This window comes from Cetorhinus maximus, chromosome 18, assembly GCF_964194155.1.
Source record: "Cetorhinus maximus chromosome 18, sCetMax3.hap1.1, whole genome shotgun sequence".
In the NCBI taxonomy this organism is placed as follows: domain Eukaryota; kingdom Metazoa; phylum Chordata; class Chondrichthyes; order Lamniformes; family Cetorhinidae; genus Cetorhinus; species Cetorhinus maximus.
Window position 1 is genome coordinate 97,245,453 of NC_135896.1, and position 23,962 is coordinate 97,269,414.

The 23,962-nt window shown below is 41.6% G+C and overlaps 1 protein-coding gene across 1 annotated transcript in view; it reads left to right on the plus strand.

Annotated features, from left to right (window-relative positions):
• Positions 1-23,962, plus strand: part of LOC144693388 (RAS guanyl-releasing protein 1-like) — an 89,558-nt gene that overhangs the window by 45,646 nt on the left and 19,950 nt on the right. Inside the window, exons 5-12 of the mRNA XM_078563252.1 lie at positions 1,198-1,329; positions 5,163-5,316; positions 10,225-10,398; positions 11,086-11,202; positions 14,206-14,481; positions 18,059-18,139; positions 21,148-21,252; positions 23,742-23,851. Of these exons, the coding sequence (XP_078419378.1) occupies positions 1,198-1,329; positions 5,163-5,316; positions 10,225-10,398; positions 11,086-11,202; positions 14,206-14,481; positions 18,059-18,139; positions 21,148-21,252; positions 23,742-23,851 (1,149 nt within the window). The remainder of the gene's footprint in view (positions 1-1,197; positions 1,330-5,162; positions 5,317-10,224; positions 10,399-11,085; positions 11,203-14,205; positions 14,482-18,058; positions 18,140-21,147; positions 21,253-23,741; positions 23,852-23,962) is intronic.

Genomic DNA, 23,962 nt, shown 5'->3' on the forward strand with positions numbered 1-23,962 from the left:
TAGAATTATAGAATTTACAGTAAAGGGGAAGGCTATTCGGCCCATTGTGCTTCTGCCAGCTCTTTGAAGAAGTGAATAATTACTTTTTTTTTGTTTTAAATAAATAATATGGCAACAAGCAGTAAAGATTCATTTTTAAATATAAACATAGTCTTCATATTTCTCAGTCATTGGGAGTTGATATTGTGTGCACCAATAACTGCAACTCCGTTTGCAAGTTGTGTTGTGAGTGCTGCAGACACTTGACTTTGACAGGCTAGAAGCTAGAGCACTGCTTGGTGCTTTGTTTATTTACCATTTACTGGAAATTAAGTTATTTAAGATTGCAAAAGATACTTAATATTTTTCATGTTACAGATAATGAAATGTATTAATCAGCATTAACAAAAAATCAAAACAAAGCAAATTATTCACCAGAAAATTAGGCCAATATAATTGATGAATTATTGAAAAATGGGAAAGTACAGTCCTATCTCCAGTCAACAACCTTTCGAAATAGCCATCTTTGCTGCCACATGAAATGCGTGCAATTGTAAGCAGATATGAGTTCATTTCAAAGTTTAAGTAGATCTAAATTAGGTCAGACTGATCTATTCAGACTTTGAACTGCACTTTTGCTTGTTCCAAGCACAGCTACAAGTACTCTACCATGTAACACCTGAGATTGCCTGAAGGATCAATGGCCTAATTAAATAATTCAAATTCAAAGTAGAATTTTAACTTCATACAGTGTGGAGATGAGAGGCACAGCCTTAATAGTGTGGGCCACATAGCAATTTTCTGCTAGAGATGTGTCAAATATTGGAATGTCAAAGACCAGCTTAGCCACCTGACTCCCAACCACACTACATGCAAAAAGAGGTATGACACTACAATCAGGAAGTAGTTTCACGCAGCATGGTCTTCACATGAACTGCAGTACATTCCCAGTTCAGTGTGATGTCAAGTTGCAAAAGTTCAGCTGGATGACAGTAATGTGGTGCTGACAATATTAGCCCTTTCTGTCAGTCCCATTTCACACTATGTAGGTAATGTTCTGAGACCAGTATCTGAATATAACTGGGTTCATAGAGACGATGTAGATTTTTTTTTCCTGTGATAATGTTATAGATTTTAGTGTGAGCTGTTTCAATGGAACATTTCAGGAAGTGTGCCTCTCCCCATTGATAGTTAATAGTTTTGTGGTTTCTATTGTAGATACTGGATAAAAGAGTTCTGGATTATGTTCAAAATGGACAAAGGTCTTTCAGAAACAATGGAACATTTTCAGGAGCTGGTCAGAAAGAATGGTGAAGAGTCTCACTCCCAATTCATCGACACCTCTCAAATGTAAGAGAAAGCATTTCCATTCCATTGCTCTAAGAAACAATTATGCAATAGCAAAACTGTTAAATTAGCACCAGAACTATGGCATTTGTTTTAAGAGTATGTGTTCAGAAATAGAAGTGAAGTGTAAGGGAGAAAATTGGAGGAAAATTTCAACACAATCTCAAACCATAGTTACTCATCTAATAATTCTAGCCTTGGAGTGGCAGCATCATACAGGTTGCTGCATGAAGTAGTCATGTTTGAAAATGGACTTGATCATGTGCATTGCCTCACTACTTGATAAAATAACTTGTATTTATATAGCAACTTGCATGATCTCAGGATATCCCAAAGTACTTCAAAAGCAATGAAATATTTTTGAAGAGTAATCACTGTGGTAATGTAAGGAAACTTGGCAGCCAGCTTACGCACAACAAGGTCCCACAAACAGTAATGATATAAATGACAAAATGTGCTTTCGTTTGTATATTTAATGTTTACCTGAGAGAGAACAGTAGGCCTTTCTTTAATAACCCACCTGAAAGATGACACATCCAACAGTGCTGCGTGCCCTCAGTACTGCACTATCACATACCTAATAATTTTATTCTAGACATTCAATTTGGTTTCTTGTTTAATACAATATATCTGGCAAATAATGTGATGCGATGGCTTGTAATGTACAGATGACTCAACAGTAATCATGTTCATTATTAAAGAATTCATGACTTTTCACATCAGTGATGAGAAATGCTGACAGTTAGAAAGTAATTTTTATTGTGCTTTGTAGACAAGTGGCTAAAAAAAATGCCAATTTTAGAATAAATACACTCATACACCTAACTTTGAAATGGCCGGACTTACCACTAAGCACACCTCATTCCTTTGAGCTGTCGGTTAAACAAGAAGACAGTTTAAATATGAGGCATGCAGTTTCATTGTAATATTTAAATAGGCAACCTGCCCCCTGGGAGTGGATTGGTTGCCCATTTCCTCAAGCATGCCCCTCCCACCGTCCCTGCCCCACCTCCGGGAGTAGGGTGGGGGGGGGTGGTGTGGGACCAGGTTTGAGGTTTTTAAAATTTTAACCCATTTCACCCACTTTTTGTGGGTAAAATTACCCCCATGATCTCCAAGAACTTCTGAGATCTTTGTATGATTTCTGCATTGTTGGTGATTTTGAAAACCATAAGCTGCCAGAAGTAATCAATTGTTGGAAGAATTAGGATACAGTAGGGGAAGGGGAATGATGTTGGTCACAACGTTTTTCCATTGTTTTTAACCAAACAGCACTGAGATAAAGATAAAAGACCCATGGTTGCAAAGAGAAGTCAAATCTTTTTGGCTCTAACAAAGTGCCTTAAACTTATCCTCAGAATAGTAACCCCTGCCTCTTGGGGACGTTTTTTCCCCCTTCCCAGGGCGGAGTTTTCCATGCCCGTTAGCAGCAGGTGTGTTTGGTGGCGTGAGAAGACAATATGGTGAGAAGGCCCCAAATCGGTTTGACAACGTTGTGAAACTAGTTTGCAATTGTCCATTCTGTCTGTCAATGGCGGGCCGCATTTCCCGCAGTTGGACATCGGGCACCTCATTATAATGCATCTGCTTATCGTTATAAGCCCAGCTCGCCGGAATCACCCCCACCCCCCCCTCCCACGCCGGATCATCCGAGCACACCAGCGGTAAAACACGCCGACGTGTTTCACAACTGAACAGAAACAACGTGCACCTGGCCAGCTGCACTTCACTCAGGACTTTGAGGTTTGTTTACCTGCCTTGTTTCAGGCGGCACTCGCGATCATCAGCACCAGACTTCTGTAGCTGCACCACGTCACTTTTAGGGGGGCTCATGGGCAGGTCTCTACTACAAGACCAGCCGTGAGGCCGGGGTGGTTTTTCAATGGCTGCAGGGCTATGGCTTGCTTGGGGAAGGTGAATAAGTGCCCCCAGGCAAGGGAAGAGGCTGCAGGCCCAGGGCATTACTGGGGAAGGGGGAGTATCCCAGCGTGTGTGTGTGTGGGGATACATATTGATCTGTGCAAGTGGCCTCAAGAGTGTGAGGGCTGAGGAGGCTGCAAGAGGAGATGAGGCCAGATGGAGATGTGAGGGTGTGTGTGAGATAGTGAGTGGTGATGTCCCTTGAGCTGGCAGTGAGTGAGATGCCAGTGAGTGTGTGATGGCCTTGTGAGTGTGTGAGTTTAGAGTGATGAGATGGTTGCCTTACCCTAGTGGTATGGATGAGATCATTCATCCTCATTTTGCACTGGATGGCCAACCTCTTCTGTGCAGCATTGGCACTGACCACCTCTGCCACTGCCTTCCAAGCTGGAGTGGTGACACTGATGGGCCTCCTGTGGCCAGAGTAGGTATACAGGACATCACAGCGAGCTCCAACAGCTTCCAGAAGGCATCCCACGGATGCATCACTGAATCGGGGTGGGGGGGCTGTAGCCTTCTTGCCTTTCTGAGACATATCTTCTGTGCAGCAGTCCTGGGCTGAAATAACTGAGAGGTGTGCACGCAGCTGCACTTTTAATATGGCACCCGGCATGAGGAAGCAGTGAGGTGACAGCATGGCGGACAAATTGGAGACAGCCCGCCATCGAAATGACGTGTTTCCCGGGAATGCATGATTAATGAGGCGGGTTTGGGATGATACGGTGTGAAAAGCTGCCGTTGTGATCGGCGAGTAAACTGTCCTTTTTCCCACCCGCTACCGCACTTAGTGCAAATCTGAGACGATTCTGCCCCTAGTTTCAGACATCCCTGTGGTTTCTTTAAAATTGCTGAATTCTAAGCAGTTTTGGGCCCTTGTCTATCAGAGACCAGGTTAAGATTGTCCAAACTTATTTCACAGAGAACCCTCAAGCTGTAAGAGAAAGGCACAGCTCATCGAATCATTGAGACTGTATTGTAGCTCAGATTCCAGAAGGAAAATGGTACTATGCTCAACCAGTATCTCACCAAATACCCATTTTATATAATATTTTACTTGACTGTTAAGCATGTGAAAGACAACAAAATTGAATACACTTTGTTTGTTACTCTCCAATGCTTTAATAAGAAATAAAAGTTTAGGGAACAGAAATTCCAAATGTCTGTGGTACAGATATTGATATCGGGTAATTTAACATTTAACATTGTGAATGTACTGAAGCTACCCCCAAAATGATCTATTCTGCAGTTTCAAACTCCTGTCTGACATTCTGTGGGGAATCCCCATTGTCTATTCTTTATCTGAACAATTTGATTCCAATTACCAAACTACCTTCTTAATATTAAAAATACAGCCTCAAGACCCCCATCAAAATATTTACATGATTGTTGAAATAGGGCTGGGATTCTAGTCCTGTAAAACATTATCATACTTGCTATTCCATGTATGATTATAAAATTACAACCCGACAGCACTCACCAGAGTGCTTTACTGAAGGAATAGGAGCAGCAGTATCATTTAGCATCATTATAGGTAAGGAAACAGCCAGAAACAAAGGAAAGGACCTTCTATGTATTGGGATTGAAGAAAGAGAAATTACTCAATTCAGAGAATAATTACTGGTTTGAAGCTGTTATGAGATTTGCAGGCTGGCAACAGTAGACTTTGAGGTAGAATATATAGTAAGGGAATGTGGTCAGAGATATACAGATAAAAATGTTTCATTGGAACAGAATGAGACAGTGACCTAAGGTGGGGAGAGGAGGAGAGAGTATTTCATTATCATTGTGCTGACATGAGAGCAGATTCTTGGAACTGCAGAACAGGGGATGGGGCATTCCAACACATGCCACATTATGCCTAGTATGATGAACATTTTTAGAAGCAGTGTCTTGACCACTTTTTGTTTACCTGACAGAAATACACGTGACTGGTCACGGAAAATCACTCAACGGATAAAACCGAACTGTAGCAAAAAGCGAAAGGTTTCCCTTCTATTTGATCACTTGGAGCCAGGAGAGCTGGCTGAACACTTAACCTACCTCGAATTCAAGTCCTTCCGCAGGATTTCAGTAAGTGCGCTGTCAGCTATATTAAAGCATTGGTGGGAAAGTACTAATATCAGACCTCTGTTTTAAAATGACGTCTCCCTTTTACTATACTGAAAGAGACAAACTCTTCATCAGGTTACTCATTTAAGCTTCACACACTTACAGATAAATTACAAAGTAGGAAATTGTGATAGATACTGAAATGATTGATGGTGTGTGGGAAATCGTTAAATTCTGACGAAGCTGACAACACCAGCGCAGGTGTGAAGACAATGATCCATGCATTCCATTTACAGTGCATCCATACACCATCAATCAAACTTGGAGTGAATGTCTCTCAACTTCATTTTGAATTTCAAGGATTGATTCATATCGGCACCTCCAAAATCCCATCATAATGTCTAGTAATTTGTTAGGCAGGTGACATCTTTATGCTTTTGTGGTAACAGTATATCTGCCCAAAGCATTTTGGGTAATTTTGCAGCAATTAAAAATATTTTTCATATTATCTCCAGAAAATACTACTTGAAGTATTATTATATCTTTGCTCCACCCAAACTCTGCTGAAGTTTGCCTTTATGGAATAGAATCATAGAATGGTTGCAGCACAGAAGGAGGCCATTGTGCCCTTGTTAGCTCTCTGCAAGAGCAACTCAGCTAGTCCCACTCCTCTGCCTTTTCCCCATAGCCCCATTTTTTTTTTCTCTTCACCTAATTATTTAGTTCTCTTTGGAAAACCATGATTGAACCTGTCTCCACCACACTTCCTGAACTGCAGAAAAACCTGTTTCCACTATGATCTGAGATCTGCAGGTCGGATCTGGAACTGTCACGTACTGGGCATTCCGCAGTTGAATCTGGGTCGATCTACCATTGGCCCAGGTTACACACCATCTTTAATGTTCCTGCTTCACAGGAACAATAAAATCGGCTTATGGATATATCCTTATTAGAAAGAACTTGCCTTTCATGACTTCAGGTCAACCCAAAGCAATGACACCCAACTAAAGAATATTTCAATTGATTGTTGTAATGTAGGAAACGTGGCAGTCAACATGGGCACATCAAGATCCACAAACAGCAAAGGAATAAATGACAAGTTAATCTCTTTTGGATGTTGTTGAGAGATAAGTGTTGGCCAGGACTCTGGGAGAACCCCTCATCTCTTCTTCGAGCAGGGTCCAGGATTCTTTCATGCCCATCCAAGGCGGGCAATGGTTTGACATCTCATTCAAAAGATAGTCGCTTAGTACTGCATTGAAGAACCAGCTACATTATATGCTCCAGAGTAGGGTTTACAAGTCTCTAGAGTGGAGCTTGACTCAGAAGCACAAACGTTATCACTGTGCCGCAGCTGACACCCAGCATTTTTTAAAAATTCATTCACAGGATGTGGGCTTCGCTGTATGGGCCAGCATTTATTGCTCATCCCTAGTTGCCCTTGAGAAGGTGGTGGTGAGCTGCCTTCTTAAACCGCTGCAGTCCATGTGGTGTAGGTACACCCACAGTGCTGTTAGAAAGGGAGTTCCAGGATTTTGATCCAGCGACAGTGAAGGAACAGCGATATAGTTCCAAATCAGGATGGTGAGTGACTTGGAGTGGAACTTCCAGATGGTGGTGTTCCCATTTACCTGCTGCTCTTGTCCTTCTAGATGATAATGGTCATGGGTTGGGAAGGTGCTGTCGAAGGAGCTTTGGTGAATTCCTGCAGTGCATCTTATAGATAGTACACACTGCTGCCACTGTGCGTCGGTGGTGGAGGGAATGAATGTTTGTGGATATGGTGCCAAACAAGCGGACTGCTTTGTCCTGGACGGTGTCAAGCTTCTTGAGTGTTGTGGAAGCTGCACTCATCCAGGCAAGTGGGGAGAATTCCATCACACTCCTGACTTGTGCCTTGTAGATGGTGGACAGGCTTTGGGGAGTCAGGAGGTGAGTTACTCGTCGCATGATTCCCAGCCTCTGACCAGCTCTTGTAGCCACGGTATTTATATGGCTAGTCCAATTCAGTTTCTGGTCAATGGTAACGCCCAGGATGTTGATAGTGGGGGATTCAGTGATGGTAATGCCACTGAACATCAAGAGGCGATGGTTGGATTCTCTCTTCTTGGAGATGGTCATTGCCTGACACTTATGTTGTGCAAATGTTACTTGCCACTTGTCAGCCCAAGCCTGGATATTGTCCAAGTCCTCTGCATTTCGAGATGAACTGCTTCAGTATCTGAGGAGTCACGAATGGTGCTGAACATTGTGCAATCATCAGCGAACATCCCCACTTCCAACCTTATGAAAGATGGAAGGTCATTGATGAAGCAGCTGAAGATGGTTGGGCCGAGGACACTACCCTGAGGAACTCCTGCAGTGATGTCCTGGATCTGAGATGACTGACCCCCAACAACCAGAACCACCTTCCTTTGTGCCAGGTATGACTCCAGCCTGTGGAGAGTTTTCCCCCTGATTCCCATTGACTCCAGTTTTACTCAGGCTCCTTAATGGCCACACTCGGATAAATGCAGCCTTGGTGTCAAGGGCAGTCACTCTCACCTCACCTCTGGAGTTCAGCTCCGTTGTCTGTGTTTGAACCAAGGCTGTAATGTGGTCAGGAGCTGAGTGGCCCTGGTGGAACCCAAACTGGGCATCAGTGAGCAGGTTATTGCTAAGCAAGTGCCACTTGATAGCACTGTTGATGACCCCTTCCATTACTTTGCTGATGATCGAGAGTAGACTGATGAGGCGGTAACTGGCCGGGTTGGATTTGTCCTGCTTTTTGTGTACAGGACATACCTGGGCAATTTTCCACTTAGCCGGGTAGATGCCAATGTTGTAGCTGTACTGGAACAGCTTGGCTAGGGGCACGGAAAGTTCTAGAGCACAAGTCTTCAGTACTATTGCCAGAATATTGTCAGGGCCCGTAGCCTTTGCAGTATCCAGTGCCTTCAGCCGTTTCTTGATATCACGTGGAATGAATCGAATTGGCTGAAGACTGGCACCTACAATGCTGGGGACCTCTGGAGGATGCCAAGATGGATCATCCACTTGGCACTTCTGGCTGAAGATTGTTGCGAATATTTCATCCTTATCTTTTGCACTGATGTGCTGGGCTCTTCCATCATTGAGGATGGGGATATTTGTGGAGCCTCCTCTTCAGTTATTTAATTGTCCACCACCATTCATGACTGGATGTGGCAGGACTGCAGAGCTTAGATCTGATCTGTTGGTTGTGGGATTGCTTAGCTCTGTCTATCACTTCCTGCTTATGCTGTTTGTAGTCCTGTGTTATAGCTTCACCAGGTTGACACCTCATTTTTAGGTATGTCTGGTGCTGCTCCTGGCATGCCCTCCTGCACTTTTCATTGAACCAGGGTTGAACCCCTGGCTTGATGGTAATGGTAGAGTGGGGGATGTGCTGGGCCATGAGGTTACAGATTGTGTTCGAGTACAATTCTGCTGTTGCTGATGGCCCTCAGCACCTCATGGATGCCCAGTCTTGAGTTGCTAGATGTGTTTGAAATCTATCCCATTTAGCACGGTGGTAGTGCCACCCAACACAATGGAGGGTATCCTCAATGTGAAGGCGGGATTTCGTCTCCACAACGTCTGTGCAGTGGTCACTCCTACCAATACTGTCATGGACAGTTGCATCTGTGTCAGGCAGGTTGGTGAGGATGGGGTCAAATATGTTTTTCCCTCTTATTGGTTCCCTCATCACCTGCTGCAGACCCAGTCTAGCAGGTATGTCCTTTAGGACTCGGCCAGCTCGGTCAGTACTGGTGCTACCGAGCCACTCTTGGTGAAAGACATTGAAGTTCCCCACCCAGAGTACATTCTGCGCTTTCTCCAAGTGGTGTTCAACATAGAGGAGCACTGATTCATCAGCTGAGGTAGGGCAGTACGTGGTGATCAGCAGGAGGTTTCCTTGCCCATGTTTGACCTGATGCCATGAGACTTCATGGGGTCAGGAGTCAATGTTGAGGACTCCCAGGGCAACTCCCTCCCGACTGTATACCACTGTGCCACCACCTCTGCTGGTGGGACAGGACATACCCAGGCATGGTGATGGTGGTGCCTGGGACATTATCTGTAAGATATGATTCTGTGAGGATGACTATGTCAGGCTGTTGCTCTCCCAATAGCCCCAGATGTTAGTAAGGAGGACTTTGCAAGGTCGACAGGGCTGCAATTGCCGTTGTTGTTTCCAGTGCCTGGGTCGATGCCGGGTTGTCCGTCCGGTTTCATTCCTTTTTCGTGACTTTGTAGTGGCTTGTTACAACTGAGTGGCTTGCTAGACCACATTGCTGTGGGTCTGGAGTCATGGGTAGACCAGACCAGGCAAGGACGACAGATTTGCTTCATTAGTCCTAAAGGGCATTTTACAACAATCAATAGTGGTTTCATGGTCATCATTAGACTTTTAATTCCAGATTTTTATTGAATTCAAATTCCATCATCTGCTGTGGTGGGATTCAAACCCAGGCCCCCAGAGCATTACCCTGGGTCTCTGAATTACCAGTCCAGCGACAATACCACTACACCATCGCCTCCCCATATTACAGTGGTCCATCCACAGCAATATAGAAATGCTGTAATTTACAAAACATCATCTGTACCTTCAGCACCACCCTTCATGGTACATTGGCTGGTGACAGTTTGCCACTAACAGAAAACATAACCACAGGCAAAAATACTGGACATGTGTTTTTTCTCAATCTGGTTGCTGGAACGCTCATGAAGTTTAGTTAGTGCATGTTTTCTATGTTACTGAGCTGTACAAATCTTTCTGTCACACACGGGAAGGTCTGTAGTCAAACAATTCACTGTGATTGTGACTTCAACAACTGTGCACTTTAAGTTTGCAACTTAAGATAGGTTGAGACAAACCAGGTATGAATTGATAACAGCCAGAATATAACTGGACTTTGCTTTGTCCAGTTTTCAGATTATCAGAATTATGTGCTGACTGGATGTGTAAAGGACAATCCCATGATGGAACGCTCTGTTGCTTTGTGTAATGGCATCTCACAGTGGGTCCAGCTTATGGTTCTCAGCAGACCTACACCACAACTACGGGCTGAAGTCTTCACCAAGTTTATTTGTGTGGCTCAGGTATGGCTGGCACTAGCACCTCTGATGAAATATGCTGTTAGTGTTTGTTTGGTCACCTTTATTGTCATAGTAAACGATTAGAATATTTTGCAGAACAGTTTGAGTATGCAAGGTTTCATTGTTAACCCAGTAGTTCCTGAGGTAAATAACATCATAAATCTAGTTTGTTTTACTTGTTCTCCACCTTTGTGTATCATAAATGGATATTGAGAAACTAAGATAAAGAAATCAGTTAAAATGTATTCTATCCATGTTTTTCCTGTATCATCAAGTATTCTGAGGCATTGTAATAGCCCAAAGTCACAGTTACAGCAGCAGCGCTATTCAATGTTATTTATTCACATCTTAGGAATAAAGTGGCAGATCATACTGAGTCAGAAACTCGTGCAACTTTGAGAACCATGTACAAAATGTAAAGCTATGAAGAATGCTGTCCAAACAAAGATTTCAACAAAAGATAAAAGATTGAATTGTCATTAGGTCATAATTATAACTTAGCAAGGGAATTTTTCTTTAAGACTGCACACATAGGAAAATATGTATTTCAATAGATTATATATTTTACTGTTTTGAACCCAGGTGGAGGTGTTAATTATGGGTTGCGGTACAGTAGATTTGAATCATTCGTTGTTGTGCTGTTCTTCTCATTTGATTTAGAAATGCATTGTCATCTTATCTTCTTCACAGAAACTTCAGCAGTTGCAGAACTTTAATACACTAATGGCAGTGGTTGGAGGTTTGTGTCATAGCTCGATTTCCAGACTCAAAGAAACAAGTGCCTGTGTCCCTCATGATGTTAATAAGGTTGGTGTCTTTCTTGACTGTCAGCCCCTTGTTATAGAAATTGGTCTTTATATCATTTTATGACATTACAAGGCAGCATGCAACTCTCGTGAATTTGTTGAACATTGCAATACTGACTGCAACAACCTCATTCCTCCTAAATCCCTGTCCTCAAGGTGTGACTCATGTTGTGATGTAGCTTCATGGGCTCTTTGATATCTTGTGGCCATTCTTTATGTATAAGCTTAGACAATGTATACTACAGGCTATTGGACTGTGGGAGGCATTACCAGCAGGCTCAGTGAAGTCGTCACCAGATACTCATAGATATGGAGCTTCCGACAGCAGTCAGTTAATAATAATAATCAGGAATAGAAACCCTGGCTGATTTCCCCCTTCCTAGCTCAGGAGTACTTGGCCAATTTGGCTGCTGCTATCATCCCAGCTGACAACTTTTCCCTAATATCCGAAGCAAAATTCCAAGGGGCTAACAACTTTTTTTCCAAAGGAAAACAGCATTCTGGTCCCTTAGTAATTGGCAGGTTCACATCTGCTGCAGGTGCAATGCAGTTGTTCCATTCTGACATAAATGAAAGTCCATGTTCTCTATGTACCTTAGAAGCTGTCAGTCAGTTGGAAATAAATAAGTAAAGCAGCAACTAACAGAAAATCATTTTGTCTTGACAGGAATGTTTGGCTTTAGCTGTTCTGGTTAGGATATAGAGTACAAACAGTTCTAAATATGGCATCAATGTGTAGGTGAAATGATGGTTAAATGTTCTTCTCCTGTTTTCTGTGCAACTACAGTGTAATTGATGCTAAAAAAAATCCCCACATCATATATCCTCTGTGAAAAATGACACCTTATTAAAGATTTATCGTTATCCATTTTATGAAACCTTTTTCAGTTTCAAATTGTCTATTTGCACTGGGGAATTACTATATAAAGTAAAGAACTGGAAAGAACATTCAACCCTCCAACATATGCCTTCATAATGAAGGCAACTTGATTAGTATTCTATTCAAAGGACTTCTACGTATTCTCACTCTTGTATCTATGTTCCTATCTCCCAAAAACAGTGGGTGGAATTTAATGTAATTGATATGGGTTCAGAACACCAGTTGGAGAACCAGTGGGAAACCTGCGGTATATGTGAGGGGGAGGCCCAACCAGATTAAGTGCCTGTCATTTAACTGGTCAGCGTTGGGCCTTCCCTGGGATTCAGGACCCCAGGGGCAGAAATCCTCCCCTCTGAGCGATGCCAGCCAAATGGCTGGCAGCTCTCCACTACAAGCAGTGCCACCGGGAGTAGCAGCTTCTGCCGCGAATGGACCTACATACATGCTTAGGAAGGACACAGGCCACAGGCAAGTGAGAGCAGGAGTAGGGGATCATGGAACAGGGGGACACATGGGGGTTGGAGGCTAGGGTTTTCAATGGCCTTCCCCCTGCCCAATGCTGAGTCCTTTGACCGGGCACTGTCTCTTTTCAGATGGACACCACCCCCAGCCCCACCCCCCCCAGAAAGCCAAGGTTAAACCTGACAGGGTTTGCTGGGTGGTCTTCTGGAACTCAGGAGAGACGTGCAATTTGCATGTAATTCCTGAGCCAACACTAAATTCTGGTGAACTCAGAGATAATTTGTGTCAATTGGCTCAATAATGACCCTAATTGACAACCTGCTGCAAGTGAGCAAGTTTCCCCCACCATGGGCCCGTTCCCGCTTCCAACTTAAACAGGGGAATTTTTTCACCCGCTGGGAGACTGACATGCAGCCTCTCCCATGATTAACTGGGCCCAGGTGCCATGTTTCCTGCCAAGAAGATGCAGCCCAGTGTATCTGTTGTATGCACTTAAATGTATTTAATATTTAATTATGCAGGTGGACTTATGTTATGACTGAAAGCCAAAGGAATCTGAAATTGGTTTAGTAACAAACAGATTTAATTAGAATTCCTCTTCAGTCATTGGTGGAAAAGATGAGATCCAAAAAAAAAGCAAGGTAAAGAAAACAAGAAGTAAAAGAGATTCTTCTATAGTCAGTGCCAATTGTGAAAAGCCCAGGCATAGGACCAGGTGACTCATTTAGTTGACCTTGCAAAGTCTTCTTCACCAACATCTGGGAACTGGTGCCCAAGTTAACTAGTTAAGTTACAGATTTGCTCGAGTCAAATCTATCATTCAACATCCTAGACTCCTCTATCATCATCCCTGGGTATGTCCAATCCTGTCAGCAGAGGTGAGGCACAGTGATATTAAGTTGTGTGAGGTTGGCCCTGTGGAATCCTCAGCTTTGGTTCTGGACTACATGAAAGTTTCAAATTAAAGAAGGGATAGGACATTATCTGCTAATTATCACATAACAATTCCCTACCTAAATTGATCAATCAGTACTCTTCCATGTTGAATATTACTTGGAGGAAGCATTGAGGGTAGCAAGAGCACAGAATATACACTGGACTACAATGTCTGTCAACAAGAGTATAACAACTACTGACGAGGCTATGAAAGCACTGTGGCTATCAGCAGCAGCATAATTGTACACTGCCACAACCTGTAACCTCTTAGCCCAATAAATCCCTCGCTCCTCCATTGCCATCAACCCAAGAGGCAAAGACAGAAGCTGAGTAGGGAGTTTAGAAAGGCCTGCCAGAAGCAGCACCAAACATGCTTTAGATTGAGTTAAGTTACTACCCTGGAAAGTGACAAATACAGGATTCCTACAGCATAAACAGCAAAAGCAGCTAGGCAGAATTAAGCAGTCCCACAATCAATAGAACAAAGCAAAGCCATACCAACCTGGTCAAAGATACTGATGGACAATCATAGGTGGCTGGTGTGATATTGACGATTTGTATTAGGTCTCAAGATAAATTTCTACCCCATTGTTTTTACTCCTACGCTTTCATTGGACACTTGTACCGTACAGCTATTAAAAGGAAAGCGTATGCTTAAGTCAAATGGTTCATTTAAGTAAGAACATTCAAAACGCTTGTCTGTAACTCTGGGTTTTTCCAATGTAGGTGATGAATGAAATGACTGAGCTGCTTTCATCCAGTGGAAACTATCACAACTACCGACGCATGTACAGCGAATGCATAGACTTCAAGATCCCTATTCTGGGCGTCCACCTGAAAGACCTTATCTCACTACACGAAGCCTTGCCAGACTGTGTTGAAGACAACAAGATTAATGTACACAAACTGCAGACTCTCTACAACCACATCAACGAGCTTGTCCAGCTTCAGAACACTGCGCCTCCTCTAGATGCAAACAAAGACCTGGTGCATTTGCTGACCGTATGTCTGCCTTTACTCTGATAGTTTCTTGATAAATAATACTAAGGCCCACCGCTAGTAGAGGCAAGAAGATAGTACCTCAAACACTGGGACATAAGGCTTTCAAAAATGCTGTGATAACTGTAGCCAAAGCACACAATTTGGGTCACTAATTGAGCACCTTGGGATTTTACTATGAAAAAGGTGCTATATAAATACAAGTTGTTGCTGAACCAAGCTGATCAATACTATTTCTTCAAAGAGTATGAAAGAGAAGCTTTAGAAAATATACCAATAGTGCAGATTCCTTAAGAGAAACCTAACATTTGAATAAAATAGTTCTAATCCTCAATAACAAAATATATATATGTTATTTCTAATGTCTTGCTCTGCACAGTCTTATGATTGATGCTAATATATTTACTATTGATGCTAAACTAACATTAAGCCATATTCTAAAAAATCCATTGGTCACATGCCAACCAGTTCAGAAACTCTGGATCTGTAGCTGTGGATGTTATTAATAAAACTCTTTGTCTAGTCTTGTCTTCTAAAATGTCCATCTCTTGTCCCCTGAAAAAAAAAACTATCCTTTTTAACTCCCCCAAAAAATCAGTGTGAAGGATACAAGGTGAAAAACTTTAACTACCATTCTGTTGGTAATTTATTTTCACCTATGGACTCCATATGAAAAATGCCTGTCTAGATTTTACATGTGATAATTCTACATTAAAGTCTTGCAAAATAAAAAAATTAAGGAGGTGCCACCTTCAGGCAACCCTTCTTATCCATGTATTTAAAAGGATGCAATTAATTTTGACATGTTGAATCAAAACACGCAAGTCACTTACACATGACGTCATTCCAGCCAATTTTTTCCTTAATATTTTTAAAGAAGCTTTGCTAAGTACGCATTCCATAAGGACCGAACCCTTGAAAAACAGACAGCCTTTTCCTACTGCGGTTTAACTAAAGTGCGTGGCCAACAATAAATTGAATAACTTAAGAAATACAATGCTGTGAGAATATAGAATACACATATATTCTCTTTAGCCTTACAACACCACTGTTTTTTTGTTTTACTTACAGTATTAAACAGAGCATAACTCAGGAAAAATGCACTCTGAAAATTGATGAATTTAAATTAAAACTGATAAACATTAATCTGATTCCAATATTCTCAGCAGACATTATTTCCAGCAGGTTAACTCGCAGTCAGCCAGCTACTCCCCTTTGTATTTGTCTTTCTGTCTGCAGGAGGTTATATGCTTGAAAAGAGTGCTTGCACAAGCACAAATTCCCGTAATCTGCCTGAAGCCGGTTCCATGACCATTGTTAGATGTAATCATACAAATTCAAATAGTATTCTTTAAGTGCAGGGCCTTATTAGGGATTATTACCCTCTGGGCAGCCCCATTAGGACATGTGAAATAGAATCCATTTACTGATAATAAATCAAAATACTAATCAGTGTGGCAATTGAAGTTGCCCTGCAATTTCGGACTGGGACCAAGTTAAGTTACAACTGCATTGTATTTTGAATATTATCATTTAATAAATAGACAGATATCTGTCTGTTTATTAAACAACATAATGCCTGACATAAATCAATTCTTCCGAGGAGCGACAATCATTGTCTGATCGCTGCTCTGTCAAACATTCTCCCGACTCAATGCTACTCTGCATTTCTTCCGGGACCTTCCGAGTCCAGCGTTCCCAGAAATTAGTATCCCGCATAGAGAACTCAGTCACAGTGGAGTAGTGGGGGGAGGAGTCAGGACACGCCCACTTTTATGGCACAAGCTGCTGCATTGTAAGTTTAAAGGTCCAGTTTGAATATTAGTGAATGGGTAGGGTGGGTGGGTGAGGTAGGTGGATAGGATGGGCGAGGCAGATAAGTGGTAGGGGGTAGGTGGGTGAGGTGGCAGGATGGGTAGGATGTCAGATGGGTGAGGTGGTAGTTGGGTCTGGAGGGTAGTTGGGTAGTCGGAGGGGTGGTCCACGTCTCAAGAATATGGAGAATATGAGCTGTCACCAGGACAGCTGAATGCTCCCTGGCTGCCTGCTCAATTGCAGCATTGGGCGAGGACTGAATGATGTTAACCACATAGCCTATTTACTTGGTCATGTCTCTGGGATGGGGTAGGGTGAAGTGGAAAGATAAAGAGATAGATGCCCATTCACTCTGATTTTGGTACAAGGGGGGAATTGCTCATGGTATGTATTGTGACAAGTGACAGTTTCCTTTCACACAGCCATAAATTAGTCACACATTTAGTAGCATGTGCGCATTAAGCACTTCTTTTCCAGTTAAATTATTGAGTGCTTATACTGGACAATAATTTACTGTTTGCTTTGCCTGGTAATGATGTGCTTTACCAGTGATCCTTCAGGAATATTTTAAAGCTGTACACAATGCTTCTGTGTGTTAAAAAAAACCCTGAGGAGCCACCCCAATGGTTCAAGATTCTAACCTCCACTCATTCTTTGCTGATCTCATGTGGTACAGCAATAGCCACTACAATTAGCCACACTGTTTCTGGTTTGAGAAAGGGAATATATCATTCAGGGCCCTGATCCCTTAGTGCATTAGTAAACAGCTGGTGATGACGGGTTAAGATCTTGAATCATAGAATTGTTACAGCACAGAAGGAGGCCATTCAGCCCATTGTGCCTGGGCTTGCTGTCTGGAAGGAACAATTCACCTCGTGCCACTCCACTGCCTTCTCCCCCTAGCCTTGCACATTCTTCCTTTTCAGATAATAATTCAATTCCCTCTTGAATGCCACGATTGAACCTCCCTCCACCACATTCTTAGGCAGTGCATTCCAGATCCTAATCACTCGCTGCGTGAAAAAGCAGCTTTCCTCATGGTGCCTTTGCTTCTTTTGACAATTACCTTAAAGCTGTGCCCTCTTGTTCTCGATCGTTCCACCAGTGGGAACAGTTTCTTCCTATCTACTCTGTTCAGACCCCTCATGCTTTTGAATACCTCCATCAAATCTCCTCTCAACCTTCTCTTCAAGGAAAACAGTGCCAACTTCTCCAATCTGTTTACGTAACTGATGTTCCTCATTCCGTCAGTCTATCTGTAGTTAGCCTATTGGCTCTCATCGTTACTGCTCATACGAATAATGCTCACAGTGTTAAGGTCCTAACTGCCTGGGGTGAGGTGCTTGTGAAGTCGTACCCCAGTGTGGTAGTCAAAAGATAGGAGGGAGGAAAGAAAATGGAGCAGAATCAAAAGGTTTGGCCATGATAGATACCTTTTTCTGAAATATTCTGTATCTGGGCTCTATTAAAAGAAGCTTTTGGTGCAATTAAATGAAGCGTGACTCCAGCAACTATCATTCTATCATAAGCCATCAGTAACCACGGTTACTGGTATTTTCTGTTAGGTATTTGGTGTGGTTTGCATAATCAGTAATCATTAAATCATTAATTGAAATGAATGAGTATAACGTTTCTGAATTAGCAAACCTGTCAATTTACAATAGAAGATGCATGTCGCAAATGAGTCATTTATATAGAGCAGTGTGTTAAAACTAAAATATTTGTTTCAAACTGCTTATGTAATTGGTATTCTGCATTATTTCAGCTTTCGCTGGATCTCTACTATTCGGAAGATGAAATTTATGAGCTTTCATACGCACGTGAGCCAAGAAACAGTAAAGTTCCAGTAAGACCATTTCTATCAGATGATGTTGGTATTTCACACTAAATGCCATGTTGTGACACCCATTAATGCTGACTATAGCTGTGATCATCTTGTCAGATTGACATATTACATTTCATGCAGATAGAGAAATTTGAAAGAATCAGATTGGATTATATTCAAATCAGATGCTGTATGGCGCCTAGAAGTTAGTAATTGGTTTCAGTTTGAAAGCAGTTGTTACGTGTCTGGGTATCATTTTGTTTGAAAGAAAAACATTAATACAATTTGAAAGTTAAACTAAAACCTAGAACACAAACAGATTCATCTCAGCATTAGTAAGTATCATACAGTGTCAATGTTAATCCCAGTTGAGAATCTAATGTGACCTGAACTGGACCATTTTGGATTTATATGCCAAATATTTGAATCTGATAACATGAAGAGTCGCTGATTTTGACTTTAGGTCAGCTGTGTTTTCAATAGGGGTGCATTACAAGTGGTTGATAGTGTAAAACAGACAATATCCTATCAGCCAATGTCAAAATTACTCCCAGTTAACTTAAAAGTTCAGATGTGTTTGGCTATTTAAATAATGCTGCAGTACTTGTCTGGCCCTCTTGCCTGGGTGTGCAGTATTTTTCCTGTCCAACAGGGGTGTTCCAAATTAAGCCAATTTAGGATAATTCACTGACTGCCTGTTTGGAAATGTCTGTTGCCTTGAAAACAAAATGGAATGATCATGTGCAGAGATGTTTCTGCATATTTGTCCGATAGTTTACCCACCTTCATAGAAATTTACTCTTTGACATAACTATTGGGTGTGCAATTGTCAGTATAACTGTTATGGCAATAGTTTTTGGGGGTACTTTTCATTAAAAAAAAACTTCGGGAATATTGGGAGAGAACCTGTGGAAGTCTACTAATGAGGCTGATCCTGTGTGTACTTGTATTGGGTATGTGTTCATATTTGTTGGGGATCTAGAAATGGTGCATATGCACTGCTACCCTGTCTAGTTAACAGATAGGGAATGAATCAATATCTCTAGAGATTATTGTTGAGTCTGTATTAGGCAGGTGTCTACACTTGAAGGGTAATTTTTGTACTCCTGCTAGTTTTGTTGTGAATAGATTTTAGACAGCCTGATGAATAATCTGTGTCTCGTAGCATTATGGCCTCAGTTTCAGAACTCAGAGGCCCAATTTTGAGGCCTATAAAATTACAAATAAATTCATCCTACACGGATGATGAATACATCACAAAGTATTACCTAGTATTTACAGCACAGAAACAGACCATTCAGCCCAACAGGTCCATTCGGAGTTTATGCTTCACGCAAGCCTCCTCCCACCTTTTTCATCTAACTCCCTCAATAAATCTTTTTACTTATTTCTCTTCCGTGTGTTTATCCAGCTTCCTAAGCCTTATGCTAACCCTTACATGCATCTATGCTAATCACCTCAATTACTCATTGTGTTCATGAGTCCCACATTTTAACCACTCGCCATAAAAAAGTTTCTCCTGATTTATTGCAAATGAAATGTTTTCAAGAAATGTGTCTGTTGTGCTTTTCTTTTTCTTCACTTACCAGAGCTTAATAAAACTATACATTCTATCCCATCCCCCCCTGAAGCACATATCTAGTTCCCCCTTAAATGCAACTATGCCATTTGCCTCAACTACTCCTTGCAGTAGTGAGTTCCACATTCCAACCACTCTCTGAGTAAAGTAAGAATCCCTTTTGGATTTATTAGTGACAACCTTATATTTATGGCCCCTAGTTTTATTCACACAACAGATAGAAACATATTCTTTACAGCTACACTATCAGACCCTTTCATAATCTTAAAAACCTCCACCAGGTCACCCCAGTGTCTTCTTTTTTCTGAAGTAAAGAGCCCCAGCTTGTCCAATTTTTCCTGATACTTATAACTTCTCATTTCTAGTAGCGTTCTAATAAATCTTATTTTCACCTTTCCCTGTGCCTCTATTATTTTAATATTAGAGACCAGAACTATTTCGAGTACTCCAAGTGATGTCTAACTTCTACAAAGGTTTAACACAACTTCTCTGCTTTTCAATGCTATTCTTCTAGAAATGAACCCCGGTGTTTTTTTTTTATTGGCCTTATTAAACTGTGTCACAACTTTCAGTGATTTGTGTATCTGTACCCTCCAGATCCCTATGCTCCTTTCCTACTGCTGACATTAACCTAATTGGTCTATAGTTCCCTGGACTTGTCCTATCTCCCTTTTCAAACAAAGGAATCACATTATCTGTCTACCAGTCCTCTGGTGCTACTCTCTTTTCTAATGAATTATTTCACCTAAGTAATAGTTCCTTTGCTATCTCTTTCCTAATTTCTTTCATCCTGCAACCCATCTGGACCACAGGTTTCATCCTCTCTAAGTTTGTTTAGTACATCAGTTATCTACCCCGTTCTATCTTAAATATCTTTATATCATTCTTAATCTCATCTTCTATTGTCATGTCCAACATGTTAATCTTCCTGGTAAATACCGAGGCAAAGTGATGATTTAATATTTCTGGCATTTTGCTGTCATTACCTATGAGTTTATCATGTATAACTATAGTGGCCTTTTCTCAGCCCTGATTTTTTTTATGTATGTAAGAATAATTTACTATCTCTTAATATTCCTTGATAATTTAATTTCTATATAAAATGAAAAACTGTTGCAATATTAATTACTAAATTTGTCATAACTTTAACAACTAAAACACAATGCTTGTCATGGAAAGGAAAATCTGCTTTGTTATCTATCAAAGCTCAATCAGTTTAGAACAGGGAAGAAAGAGCAAGTGGTGACGCTTGACACAAGTAAACTTAAACAAGATTAACATCCAATAACTAATGCAGAAAACAAATTGTGTTTGAAATTGTGTCAGATTGTCAAAACTGCTATCTGATAAAAGTATCCGACAATCATATCAATATTTGAAAAGTATGTTTTCTCATGGATGGCTTGCAGTTCAAAAGTGACTGATAGCTCTTTATGATTGTGTTATCTAGCCAGCAACTCCTTGCAAGCCACCTGTAGTAGCAGACTGGGCCCCTGGAGTATCAACAAAGCCTGATCCCAAGACCATCAGTAAACATGTTCAACGGATGGTTGACGTAAGTTTTTCCCAACAACAATGCTGTACTATATATCTAGTTAGCAGCTTTCTTTTCACAATTAAAGCAAATTGTCATAACTGACTCAAATTCTAAAGGGACAGTACAGCTACATCGGGTAGCTAGCGTAAGGCAACACAATATTTCTTCACAAAACATTTATTCTCAAAAAGGGACAGATTTTATTTATTAAGATTGAACAGAAAGAATGCTCAATGTTTCCAGGTACTGAGCTTCCAGTCTAAGGGAAGTACTGAGAATTAGATAAGCTTCCCAACAAGAGAAGGAAAATCAGACCACGAACTCTTAAACATCTGAGGCTGGATTTTCCTGTGAACTTTTGAACCCACCGTCAAACTCGAATGGGGATCAGAAGCCTGCTCAGTGTGGAAAATCAGTCACTCATTGTCATTTTTTCCCAGAGCAGCCCAGAGAGTAGCACCAGAGGACTGGTAGACAGCTAATGTGATTCCTTTGTTTGAAAAGGGAGATAGGACAAGTCCAGGGAACTATAGACCAATTAGGTTAATGTCAGTGACCTGAGAGTGAGCTCACCATCCAATTAAGGGCAGTAGGTGGACTCTCAAAGCTGGAGGACCAATCAGAGGCCTTGCAGCTTGAAAGCAGCAGCAGGTTTCTGTGGCAAGTAAAGTGAGGGAGAGGGTGCTACAAAATGGAGGCTCCCTCACTCCAACCTTTTTCAAATTTGAAATAAAAAGTGACATTTGCAGCTGGGCCACCACTCTGGTGGTGGGGGGAAACCCCCGCTATGAGGTGGCCTGCAACAGGTGCTGCACCCAGACAAAGAGGGATGGCCTTTAATACTGCGGATGCTGGAGACCTGAAAATAAAAACAGAAAGTGCTGGAAAAACTCAGCCGGTCTGGCAGCACCTGTGGAGAGAGAAACAGAGTTAATGTTTCGAGTTCAATAGGTCTCTCCTTGGGGGCAGGGATGGCCAAGCCTGGCTGTAGCTCTGGCCCTCTGGTCTGCTGCATCGAGGCAGCCTCTAGCCAACCAAACTGGCCCTCAGCGCCTGTGGAACATGGAGGCCCTTAATGAGCTTGATTGCTACACGTGCCGCGTGTGAACTGTAGCCACATGCCGTCCATCATCCCACCTCTGGGAAAATGCCAGTCATTTTGGTATTTTTAGCACCCACCTGCCTCTGGTCCTGATCCCAGAGGGGCCTAAAAATCAGGCACCTGGTTACAGAAACTTTACTCGAAATTCCATTTTTTATTCTATCTTCACACTCCTTCCTTGGAAATAGTGGAAGGATTCACTGGCTGATCAGCAGTCGAAAAGGCCATGATGTGAATACCCCTTTAACAAATGTAATCATCTTTATATCAGCCAATAGGATGGTTAGCCCTATATGTCATAACAGTGGCTAAAATCTGCCTTTAGTGGATATAGGCAGAGTTACTAATCGACATAGCAATCCACTATGGCAGAGATGATTGCGATGTGCTTTGCTACACTGAACTTTAGTGACTGGTAGAGCTTTAATGGGCACTTGCAACCCATATGTTCCATATTCACTGGACAAAAGTATCCTGCTGGATGGCAACCCAGAATTCGGTTCACTGCTTCTATAACTGCTGTCTGCTTGGTAAAATAAGCTGTATATTTTTCTAATTAATGAACAAAAATACATTTTTGGTTTGAAATTTGGCAGAAACAAATCCCTAAGTTGGCCAAGCCTAGCTCTAGCACTGCATAAAATTTGTATTCTATGATCACTATCATGAACCCTATTTATATGTGTAAAATCCTGAATGAAATAATTAAATTATTTTATACCAGTCACTAAAGTTCAGTGTAGCAAAGCACATCGCAATCATCTCTGCCATAGTGGATTGCTATGTCGATTAGTAACTCTGCCTATATTCACTAAAGACAGATTTTAGCCACTGTTCCACTTTTTGATGTTTGAAAGCTGAAATTATGGTAAACTTTGATTTCATAAAATGCTCTGTGTTTGCACCGGCAATTGCCAATGCAACATTCTCAGCAAACTGTGGTCAGTTTACTGGAGAAGAATATGAGAATGTGCTTACATAGTGCGCATTGACATGGTCTGTCATGAGTCATCAGTGGAATCAGCACCCTCACTGCACTACAGCAGAGTTAGGGCTGTGAGTTCAGACGGAGTAGAAACAGCAACAGAATATTACAATACAAAGTAATTTTGATGTGGATGTACAGAACCCTGCAGCTGTAATTAGTTCGAAGGTATCTTGATGGAACAGCGCAGCAGTTTTCAAGAGGAAATTATTGTTATAGAGGCAGAGAGTTGGAGGAACTGGGTACCATGTGACACAAATAACATCATCTATATGCCAACAGGAGAAAGCTTTTCTAATATCTTCAACAGGGCAACAATGCCCTATAACATTTACATGAACAAAATTACTAGTATTCATGACAGCCCATTTCCATTGTTAGATCATTTGATGTATTTATTCTTTATCTTACTCTATGCAGTCTGTCTTTAAAAATTACGACCATGATCAGGATGGCTATATTTCCCAAGAGGAGTTTGAAAAGATTGCTGCCAGTTTTCCGTTTTCCTTCTGCGTGATGGACAAAGATTGGTAGGTACAGCAGTGGATGGAACCAGGATGGTGTAAAATATTGCAATGGTCTGACAGCAAGCATCAGAACAGAAAAAAAATGTAATAAATAGGCATTATGGATCAAACGGC